The sequence below is a fragment of the Symphodus melops genome, assembly GCF_947650265.1.
Source record: "Symphodus melops genome assembly, contig: scaffold_247, whole genome shotgun sequence".
Classification (NCBI taxonomy): domain Eukaryota; kingdom Metazoa; phylum Chordata; class Actinopteri; order Labriformes; family Labridae; genus Symphodus; species Symphodus melops.
The window spans coordinates 7,501-18,334 of record NW_027636622.1 but is presented as its reverse complement, the minus strand read 5'-3'; the positions used below and the strand labels follow the sequence as shown (position 1 = coordinate 18,334).

General features: G+C 47.6%; 1 protein-coding gene across 1 annotated transcript in view; it reads left to right on the top strand.

Annotated features, from left to right (window-relative positions):
• Positions 1-2,621: 2,621 nt before the first annotated feature.
• The window catches only part of cusr (Copper-only SOD repeat protein), a gene marked incomplete at its 3' end in the record, with an annotated part of 12,621 nt that continues 4,408 nt past the window's right edge, over positions 2,622-10,834 (top strand). The window contains exons 1-4 of the mRNA XM_079373067.1: positions 2,622-2,992; positions 6,374-8,450; positions 8,719-8,818; positions 10,268-10,345. Coding sequence (XP_079229193.1) covers positions 2,950-2,992; positions 6,374-8,450; positions 8,719-8,818; positions 10,268-10,345 — 2,298 coding nt within the window. The remainder of the gene's footprint in view (positions 2,993-6,373; positions 8,451-8,718; positions 8,819-10,267; positions 10,346-10,834) is intronic.

Below are 10,834 nucleotides of genomic sequence, written 5' to 3'. Positions count from 1 at the left end.
CTACCATCAGTGTGTGAATGTGTGTGAATGGATGAGTTCATACTGATGGACTCTTCACTCTGCAGCAGCCTCTACCATCAGTGTGTGAAGAGAAGTCAGAAGACTAGAAAAGTGCTGTACAGGCTCAAGTCCTGTGTTGAGTGATGGTGAAGAACTCGTGGTCTTCTGTCTGACTGTTGTTGTGTGTTTTCTCTTTTTAAAGCTCAGATCTGAAGTCTGAGCGTTAAAGCAGCAGGACGCAGATATCACTGACTGCTGTCGTGCTTTGAAAAGCTGAAGACGAGTGCTTGATGTGACTGAGACACGAGTGCACACGGAGGAGGCTGTTGAATGTAATGAGGAAGAGACAAACATCCTGACTGTCCCGTCTGCAGGTGAATAAACACAGATTGATTGACAGCTGGAGAGGGAACAGTTATGACCCGAGTTCAGCTTCCTCATGCTTCCATCATCTGATCATGAGCTTTATTGTTTCTGATGCCATGATCCAAAAAAAACATCTCTGATCATGTTTGATTGTATAAACATCAACAAGTCGAGTGGAACTCAAACTCCAAACAAGACGAAGGACGAATATAAGAAGTAACAGCGACAAACAGGATGAATATGACCCTGATGTGAAACATGAAAATGTCGACTTGTCCAAAGGCTCAAAGAGGCGTGTCCTTATTGTCACTGGATTGAACGGTTGTGTGCAGCTGAGCGCTCTGTCACCTCAGCTTTCCTGCCGGCGTCTTAGAACGGCTCAACGCCTCTGGCGTGGTGACCGCGGCGCTCTAATGGCGCTCACTGGAGCACGTTGTTACAACCGCTCAGACAAACAAGATGGGACCGGCGAGGCCGCTCATGTTTTCACTTCAACAGCGTTTCCTGCTAACGCCGCCAACATTTTAGATTTCTTCATTTAACCCATAAAGAGCCGAAAACCAACAAGGTCCCGTTTCCACGGCGACGCTGTGACAGTAAAACGACACAGTTGAGTATCTGATTGGCCTTTCGTTCACACGGCGTCGGTGTTTCACGGGGTGAAAACTCAAGCTTTTGTGAAAGCGAAACTGATACGGCCAAAGAGCATCAAACAGTTCGACCTTTACCCGAGCACAGGGCGACCATACGCAGGGCGACCATACGCAGGGCGACCATACGCAGGGCGACCATACGCAGCGTTTAGCTAAGACCTGGGAGAACTCGCCGCACAGGGCGACCATACGCAGGGCGACCATACGCAGGGCGACCATACGCAGGGCGACCATACGCAGGGCGACCATACGCAGGGCGACCATACGCAGGGCGACCATACGCAGCGTTTAGCTAAGACCTGGGAGAACTCGCCGCTAAACAGGATGTTGTGGAGGAAGTGGTTATACTGTAAAGTTCCACTGCCCACTACTGGCCGGGCGGGAGAACTACATGGTTTTCACTCAGAGACCTGCCGTGTAGACGGTCTGTAGTTTGAATCCGGAGTGGGTGCGAGTTTCTGGGCTGCGTCGTCGTGGGAACGGGGCCTTAAATCTTGTCCTCCAGAAACACGAGTGTATCAAGCTGCTGAATGTCCTGCTGACGAGATGTTCTGGATCTGACTGATGTTCAGTCTCTTATTTGACGTATCGGTATGCACGTTAACCTTAACCTCCATTCTGCTCTCTGCGTGTGTGTGTGTGTGTGTGTGTGTGTGTTATGTAAACCTGTGTGTGCATGCAGGCGTGGTGACGTGTTATCTCCAGTCGGAGCTCCTCCTGCAATCAGTGATCTAAACAAGTCAAGTTGAGGAGCTGACCCACTTCACGGCCTGAAACAGCTCACCATGATGAGGCGCCGGCCGGCTATTCTTAGAGACAGTTACTATTTTCTGTCCCTCTTTCTTTCCCTTAACCCTGCACAAGGACAGCCGGGGGGGGGGGGTTATCTTATAACCTCAGGGTGACGACGCTGCTTCCACTGACAGACAGATGAAATGTTTAAAGGCAGACGCTGATCACGAGCCAAATGTTTGACATGCTCCAGTTCATCTCTGTAATCATGAGGGCACGAAGACGACCTCCTGATAGTGACCCGTCTTTTGGAGAGAAGCCGCGTTGGTGTCCTGAGATGTCGACAGAAAAAGGAGGAGATGGAGGCCTGACGCTTCCCCGTCAGCGAGTTCAGCTTGAAGGTTAAAATGTACTCATGGTTCCGCTTTGTTCATAAACACGACTACAGCATTTGAAATGCCTGGAAACAGAAGTTTTGCAGACAGCGTTTCAGTCGGCATGGAAACTGGAAAGCAGCTGTTCCTCTTCCTCTGACCCGGAGAGCAGAGAGGGTTCACACAAACTCCATCAGCTCTGTGCTTCACGTCACTGAAACAAACATGAAGCTGCAGAGATGGTAAAGTAAGTAGGTCATTCAAAGACTTGATCAGCAGTTCAACGTGCGGTGCAAAGTTCAAGTTGAGCTGTCAAAGCCGAGCTTGATCTCAGATTAAGTGTTTATGCACAAAGCTTCATCGACCCTCACAGACATGCACAACATTAGCAACAGGTTGTCTGTGTGTTGTGCTGAGCTCGGCCACGCCGGGGAGAAACAGGCCACCTCCACCCAGCACAGCTGCCAACTATTCTTCCTCCCTCCCCTGGCTCCGTGCACGACACAGTGTCGCCCTGCTGGCCAATCACAGGCTGACACAGACAGGCTGAAACACTGAAGCACACGGGAGGCTGCACACTTTTAGAGAAGCAGTCACAGATGACATGTTCCAGGAGAGCACACTCGGACACACTCACACTCGGACACACTCACACTCGGACACACTCACACTCAGACACACACTCCATCAGTTTGTTCTCTGCTGGCTGCACACACACACACACACACACACACACACACTCAGGGAGGACTTGTCTGACTTCAGTGAAGTGTCCAGCTCTGTCTTTGTGACTCCTGTCTCTGCTCTCACACACATCTGCCAACATGTGGCTTCCTGTGACGGCGGCGCTGCTGCTGGCTCTGCTCGGTGAGTACTCCCCCGTCTTTGACCTGGCGTGGACCCCGCATGACTTCCTGACTCATTTATGACTGAGCAGGTTTATGATGCCTCGTGTGAGATTGAGTGAGTGTGTTAAAAAGACAGCTGATTTCTGCACACACTGAGGGACACCTTATCTTTGTGAATCTTCTTTAATGTGGGGATGCAGCCCACATGTTACTGACCCCCCCCCCCCCCATCTGTGTTTGTGGTAGTAAAGCTTAAAATGCCTCTCATGCTATAATTAGAAGCATGTGATGTGTGTAAGTGCTCTGAACAGTCTGCTGGTCGAGCATGTTGTTGTGTTTCTGTGTCGGGGCTTCAAACATGGTGCACGTCGCTCCTCTCCTGAAACGTGATGAAGAACGAACTGCTGGCTGTTTGAAACTTCCTCCCTCCATCCAGCTTCATCCTTCTTCGCTCTGAAGCTGTGAGCTGAACTCAGTCTGAAGTCAACGATTCTTCTTCACGCCATGTTTAAAACATTTCTCTGTCAGACTTCACAAACGACTACGAGCTCCACCTCCTAAATGTTCCTCCTAAAAGCTCTTCTTCTGAGGACCGACACCCTGATGGAAGAGAGCGACACGTCCCTCATACGACTGCACCGCTGAGCCACAGCCTGTTCAGAATCTAGTGTGTCGTGTGGTAGATCAGGGAGAGAGCAGGAGAGAACCCGGGATGCCATCCCATGGTCCCACCGTCCCTGCCCAGGGGGCGGGACTTAACTGCGAGGCCATCGGAGCCTTAATGACGACAATAATTAGAGTCTAAAATCAAAAACTCAGCTGAATGTTTGTCTTTTAAATGTTTCGACACAGAGTGCTGAGAGTGAAATGACAAAGTGACCAGTGAGGGAATTTTATCAGACATTCAACAAACCTGGGAATAAATTCCTCACCAACATGTAAAAGTGGGCGTGGCCACTTTTCCAACAAGGATTTTTAAATGAGTTTGCAGTGGATTCAGAATCCTAAAGAAGCCCCAGTTTGACCCCTCCCAGGCTACCTGAAGGTTAGCATTTTACGTTGTTCAGGAAAGGTTCCAGGTACTCCGACTCTGAGCAGCTCCTTTAGGAGGGACTAACTGATGCTTTCAAACTTTAAAGATATACACACGTCCCCCTCCCAGCAGCAGAATGTGATTATATAATTAAACCTCAGTCACTGGGTCAACATGAACAAAAGAAACTGACGTTTCAAATCAGTAATTACAGGCGTTGTGCTGCTCTTTGTCCCTTCAAAATAAAACTCAGTCTCCTCTCAAAGTTAAGCAGCTCCTTTGTCCCTTCAAAATAAAACTCAGTCTTCTCCTAAAGTGAAGCTGCTCCATTGTCCCTTCAAAATAAAACTCAGTCTCCTCTTAAAGTGAAGCTGCTCCATTGTCCCTTCAAAATAAAACTCAGTCTCCTCTTAAAGTGAAGCTGCTCTTTGTCCCTTCAAAATAAAACTCAGTCTCCTCTCAAAGTTAAGCAGCTCCTTTGTCCCTTCAAAATAAAACTCAGTCTCCTCTTAAAGTGAAGCTGCTCCATTGTCCCTTCAAAATAAAACTCAGTCTCCTCTTAAAGTGAAGCTGCTCTTTGTCCCTTCAAAATAAAACTCAGTCTCCTCTCAAAGTTAAGCAGCTCCTTTGTCCCTTCAAAATAAAACTCAGTCTTCTCCTAAAGTGAAGCTGCTCCATTGTCCCTTCAAAATAAAACTCAGTCTACTCCTAAAGTGAAGCTGCTCCATTGTTCCTTCAAAATAAAACTCAGTCTTCTCCTAAAGTGAAGCTGCTCCATTGTCCCTTCAAAATAAAACTCAGTCTTCTCCTAAAGTGAAGCTGCTCAATTGTCCCTTCAAAATAAAACTCAGTCTCCTCCTAAAGTGAAGCTGCTTGTCCCTTCAAAATAAAACTCGGTCTTCTCCTAAAGTGAAGCTGCTTTTCCCTTCAAAATAAAACTCGGTCTTCTCCTAAAGTGAAGCTGCTTGTCCCTTCAAAATAAAACTCAGTCTTCTCCTAAAGTGAAGCTGCTTGTCCCTTCAAAATAAAACTCAGTCTTCTCCTAAAGTGAAGCTGCTCAATTGTCCCTTCAAAATAAAACTCAGTCTTCTCCTAAAGTGAAGCTGCTCAATTGTCCCTTCAAAATAAAACTCGGTCTTCTCCTAAAGTGAAGCTGCTCAATTGTCCCTTCAAAATAAAACTCGGTCTTCTCCTAAAGTGAAGCTGCTTGTCCCTTCAAAATAAAACTCAGTCTTCTCCTAAAGTGAAGCAGCTCAATTGTCCCTTCAAAATAAAACTCAGTCTCCTCCTAAAGTGAAGCTGCTTGTCCCTTCAAAATAAAACTCGGTCTTCTCCTAAAGTGAAGCTGCTTGTCCCTTCAAAATAAAACTCGGTCTTCTCCTAAAGTGAAGCTGCTTGTCCCTTCAAAATAAAACTCAGTCTTCTCCTAAAGGGAAGCTTTGTCCCTTCTGGGCCTCCGTACATGTCTCTGTCCTCTGACTGGATTTTACTCTTCTGATTTGTTCTGGTTGACTCGGGACGTTTATGGGCGGAGCTGGTGTCTTTCCTGCAGCCAATGAGAGCGCAGCAGGTGAGTTTAGGAGTGGATACAGCTCAGTGATTGGAGGAGATTCAAAGCGGTGAATATGACGGACGTGGACGTCGCAGCAAAGAAGACAAAATCTAATCAGAGTGAGGAGAAACAGCGAGAGGAGAAAGCTGCTTCTAAATAAAAAACACCTCAGAGCCGACATCTTCTCAAAGTTCATCAAATCAATTTCTTGGAAAGTACAAATGTAGCCTGAGTCTATAGTTGCAGAGTGGTATTAATATATGCTGATCAACATTACAATGATGAGGGGGGTCCATGGTCTACATCAGTCTGAGAACCCGTAGCACTCCAGGGTTTGAATGTTACAAGCTGAATGAACAATGCTTCCTAATTTAATGACCTGCTATGAACCAATCCTACGGGATGTTTCAATGTTCAATATAAATCAGGTGTAATTAATGACTCTCTCCTTGAGCACTCCTTTAGCTCCTTCTTCTGCGTCATTAGAGCACTTATCTCAAAGCTTCAAACTTCCTCATACCCGTCTACACCTTTTATAAGAAGTTTAGCCCCTTTGTTTATGAATGGGTGGAAAGTTTAAAGTCCACTTTCAGCCCTTTGGTCTTATTTTATGTCATGGTTATTTCATGAATGAAAATACTTTCTTTAAAGCTGCTGTGAGGACGTTTTGGCCTGTGTTGAATTGGCGCCCCCTATGGCCAAAGCAGGATGGTTAACCTGTAGCTGCTTTCCAATGTCTAAAGTGACACCTACCTGCAAGAAGACAGGCATACAATAAATATATAGACTTAATCAGCTCCTCGTTGTCCTTTCAGGTTCCATGTCCTGTGCTCAGTTCATGGCACCTCTGAACATGGGAGGAGTCACCGGGAATGTGTACTTTAACTCCACCTCAAACATAGCCACCTTCAATGTGTCTGGCGCTGGATCCTGCGGTCCACTTAACTTCTCCCTCAATGTGTTCCCGCTCAAGTTCGGACATTTCGCTCAGCCCTGTTCTGAAGCACACATCGGCCCGAGCCTCTTCACCTTCGCAGCAGATCCTGTGTCCACCGTAAATGTGCCAAACATTTTAGGACAAAATTCCAATCTGGCAGACTTAACGCTGAGTTTGCAGACGTGCAGTGGCACGACAGTTTGCACGGTCGTGACTCAAAGTCAAACACCCATGACTCGTCAGGCTCGGTTCACTGAGGCCATCGCAGGTAACGTTTACATCCGTGTCAACCCAGGACAGAGTAATCCCAGGGTTCTTGCAGACCTTGTTACAATCGGAGATGTCAATGCTTCACAGTCAAACACTACTCTCTATGCATCAGCTAACTCAGCTGCAAACTGTAAGGGTCTTCTTGGAAGCTTAGATCCCTCAGCTTTGATCAATCTCGGTGTCCTGAAAGTCGGAACCCCTCTGAAGCCTTCTAAATCCCGCCTGGACCTGACAAGCTACAGCACCAGCAATCGCTTTCTCCTCATCAGCATGAATTCAAGTTTCCAGTGTGCTCAGATTTACAACGTGCCACAGAAGAAGGTGAGCGCTGTCATGAACATGAAAGGGATCAAAGGCCACCTCAGCTTCATTCAGGCTTCCCCGTTTGATTTGACAGAGGTGAGGTTGAACCTGACTAACTTACGGAGCAAGGTTGGCCCTTACCATGTGCACCAGTTTCCTGTCCCCTCTGTACGGGCCGTGCAGTCGTCCGTCTGTTCAAATGATAACGTGGGTGGCCACTTGAACCCGTTCGGTTTGAACACGAACGACGCATCATATCCAAATGGGCCTGGTTCGACGCACGACATGTACGAGCTCGGCGACCTCAGCAACAAGCACATGTCGCTTGCAGGTAAAAACGAAGTAGACGTTTCTTTCCAAGACTTCAACCTGCCTCTGTTTGGATCGAACAGCATTGTTGGCCGCTCAGTTGTCATTCACCTTTTGGATGGTGCCAGATATGTTTGTGCCAGTATCAGCTATCCTGGTGAAGTGGTTGTTTCCAGAGCTAGATTTCAGACCCCTGTGGTTGGGGAGGTCTGGTTCACCCAGCTGAAGGACAACCCTCTGTCTGATGTCTCCATCTTCATGGATTTATCATACGGAAACACTTCGATGACACCGACCCAAAAGCACAACTGGCACGTTCACACCTACCCCATCAGCTCAGAAAATGATAATGATGCAAACCGCTGCAGCACAGCAGGAGGCCACTGGAACCCTTTTAGTGTCAACACAACAGACAGCAGCTACGCCCTCCACTGCGCCCCGTCCAGACCCTTGTCCTGTGAAGTGGGAGATCTCTCCAATAAGCACAGCCCCATCAACCTCGGCAACAGCCCAAACTCAGTGCAAGCAAAAAACTTCTTCACTGACGTCACGTCCTGGTTGCCCAACATGGGCATTATTGGTCGTTCTGTAGTCATTCATCAGGCAAACGGAGGAGGGCCCAGGATTGCTTGCGCCAACACCACGATGGTGCGTGTCCCCAAGGCTAGCTTGGGTCCTTGGTCTGGCTCGGGGATGACGAGCGGCCAGATACGGTTCTCCCAGGCTGTCCCTCAAGGTCCAACAACTATCAACGTGTCCCTGATGAATCTGGGCTCCTTAGCTGGGGGTTACCATGTGCACGTACTGCCCCTCATACCAGGCAGCAAAGAGCCCTGCTCCAACGCCAACATCCTGGGTCACTTCAACCCTCTGGGAGTGAACATATCAAACAGCCCCTCACCTGGAACTGGCACGGTGGACCAGTATGAAATTGGGGACATCAGTGGGAAGTTTGGGCTGCTGACTGACCTCAATGAGCTTCAGGCTGTTTACATGGACCAAAACATGCCGTTGAGTGGAGGACTAAGCATCACCGGGCGGTCGGTGGTGGTTCACTACACAAACGGATCAAGGTGAGAGCCTTCATGAATATTACTGAAAAAGAAACTGACAGAGTGTGAGAAAAAGTAACCGAGTGTGAAACTGAAATGGAGAAGGAAATATTTAGAAATATTTAACACACTATATAGGTTGACCACAAGAAGAAGAAATGGTTAGCTTTGACTCTTCTCCTTCACGTGATGCTTTGAAACCAAATAAACATGTTTTCATGTTTTCTCTGAGTATTTGTTGATTTGGTTGGTTTGTTGCGTCTCTCTGTACTCGTGCGTTTCTCTACAGAATGCAGTGTGCCAACATCGTCGCTGACATGGATACTGATGGACAGTTCACCTCTGCCAAGGCTACATTCAGAGGTACAATCAACGGGACGGTTAGCATGGTAAGAGGCAACACCAGGCTTTAGCCCTGCTTTCCCAGCGACACCAGCCGTCCTTACCCAAAATAATTGTTAACCTCCAAGAACAGCAAGAGAGCAGCCAGCAGTCTTTACCCAGAAAGGTCAGGTTGCTTAACTTCTCCACAGTTCAAAATGTCAAAACATATCTGAGAGAAGTCAGTGGCTGAATGAACTCTTGAGGAAGACAAAAGCACGACGTGCGTACCTCCTTCAGTGGCTTTGGGAACAGGTGGTCACAGCTCAAATTCCAAACATGCATGTGAGCGTGTGTTTGAGAAGACCTGAATAGAAACAGGCCGTAGCATCGTAAAGGGCTCGTTCATTTCAAATAACATCCTCAATATTTTAGGAGTAACAGCTCGGCCTTTTCCTCCAGCTCGATGCTAAACCATTTATAAGAATGTTTTAGCACAGCAGCATAAAGACTCAGACGCACTCGTTCAGGACGTGTTGGAGGTTTTCTTCTTCTCAAACCTGTTAGCAGCTAAGCTGACACAAAAACATGACACGACACACACACAGTGAATTCATTATTTCTGTGGTGGGTTGCAACACGCAGCAGCAGATCATTAGCTTAGCTTCACATTATTGGTCTGCTTTGGCTAGTAGAGGCTACAAGCTGCCTGAACGAGAAGCTCACTGAGCGAACAGCTGTCTCTGTCAGCCGCCCTCCACAGACGTCCTGCTGCGCTCGGTGCTGCATCTATGCAGAGCGGCTATATTACCAAGGACAGAGGGATAGTGGGGGGGGGGGGGGGTTCCTTAACTTTAATGTGCTGATTAAGAGTCATAGAGGAAGTGAAAGAAGGTCTAAAAAGGAACTAAGCATGAGTAGTATCCAGAGATCTCAGCTGGCTGAACTGTGGTGAAGCCCACGGCTGCAGGCGTGGCGTGAAGCGAGCGTGAAGGAATAGCATTTATTCACCCTTTGAATCTGTCTTACAGCGAAGGCCAAATAATACAATCAGATGTATAGAACACACTGTTAATACATGTTCTCTCACCTGGACAGTCGGTGTCTGTACCAGTTTAAAGTGCCGACACACAAACTGTTTGAATGATGCAGAACATGTTGCATGTTGATGTAATGATGAACGTGGGCTCAGTTTACAAACAGGCGGACTTCAGGAAAGGAAAATTAAATAGGGAGGTGCAGTCGAGTCTGCGTCTGTGCACAGAAAACAAGACAGATACTTTACTGCAGTGCAGCTCGTTTTGAGTCATTATATATATATAGTATATATAATAACCAGTCATATTTCAGGATTACAGGGGGGCCAATCAGATTTCGAGGGTGACCCTGACCCCCCTGGCTCCGCCCCTGTTTAAGTCTGCCATCCATCAGTTGTAGTTGAGTCGCTCTGTGGGCGTGCACAAAGACTTCTCTCTCTATCGTGGTTTCCTGATGCTATTGGACTTTCCTTTTCTCAGCTCCAGCAGATGTTTCCTGACGGGAGTAGCGGTGACGTGACGATAGTCGTGGACCTTCATCGATCAACCAGACAAAATGTAGGTCCACACTGTTCTCCCTGTGATCCATTCTGTCGATCAGCTTAGACATAGAGCAGAAACCTCCGGGGTTGAATATGAAGCCGAGACAGAATAATGCACTAAACTGCAGTTCCTCCAGTGTCCACTTGGGGCTGGCTGTAACAGCCAAGTCCCATAAACCCCCCCTCAGTCTATGTGTAGAACCGGCAGCATGCTTTGAGTCTTTGAAGCCTCGTAGGAGAAACACCTGAGCAGCTGCACAAAGACGAAACACGAGAGCGTTCTCACCTGGTGCTGGGGGAAGAAAACAGATCAGGTTTAAAAGCCTCCGTGTACTACAGTACACTTGGTAGACACTTACCAGAGGAGGTTACACAACAACTACAAAAGAAACAGTTCAAGTGTCTCTCTGCACATTAGTCACAACGTGTAAAATCCAGAGAAAGGAAGGAGAACGCTTCGAGTGATCGGAGATCAAAGTGGACTTTTGAAGCGTCGGAACATTAT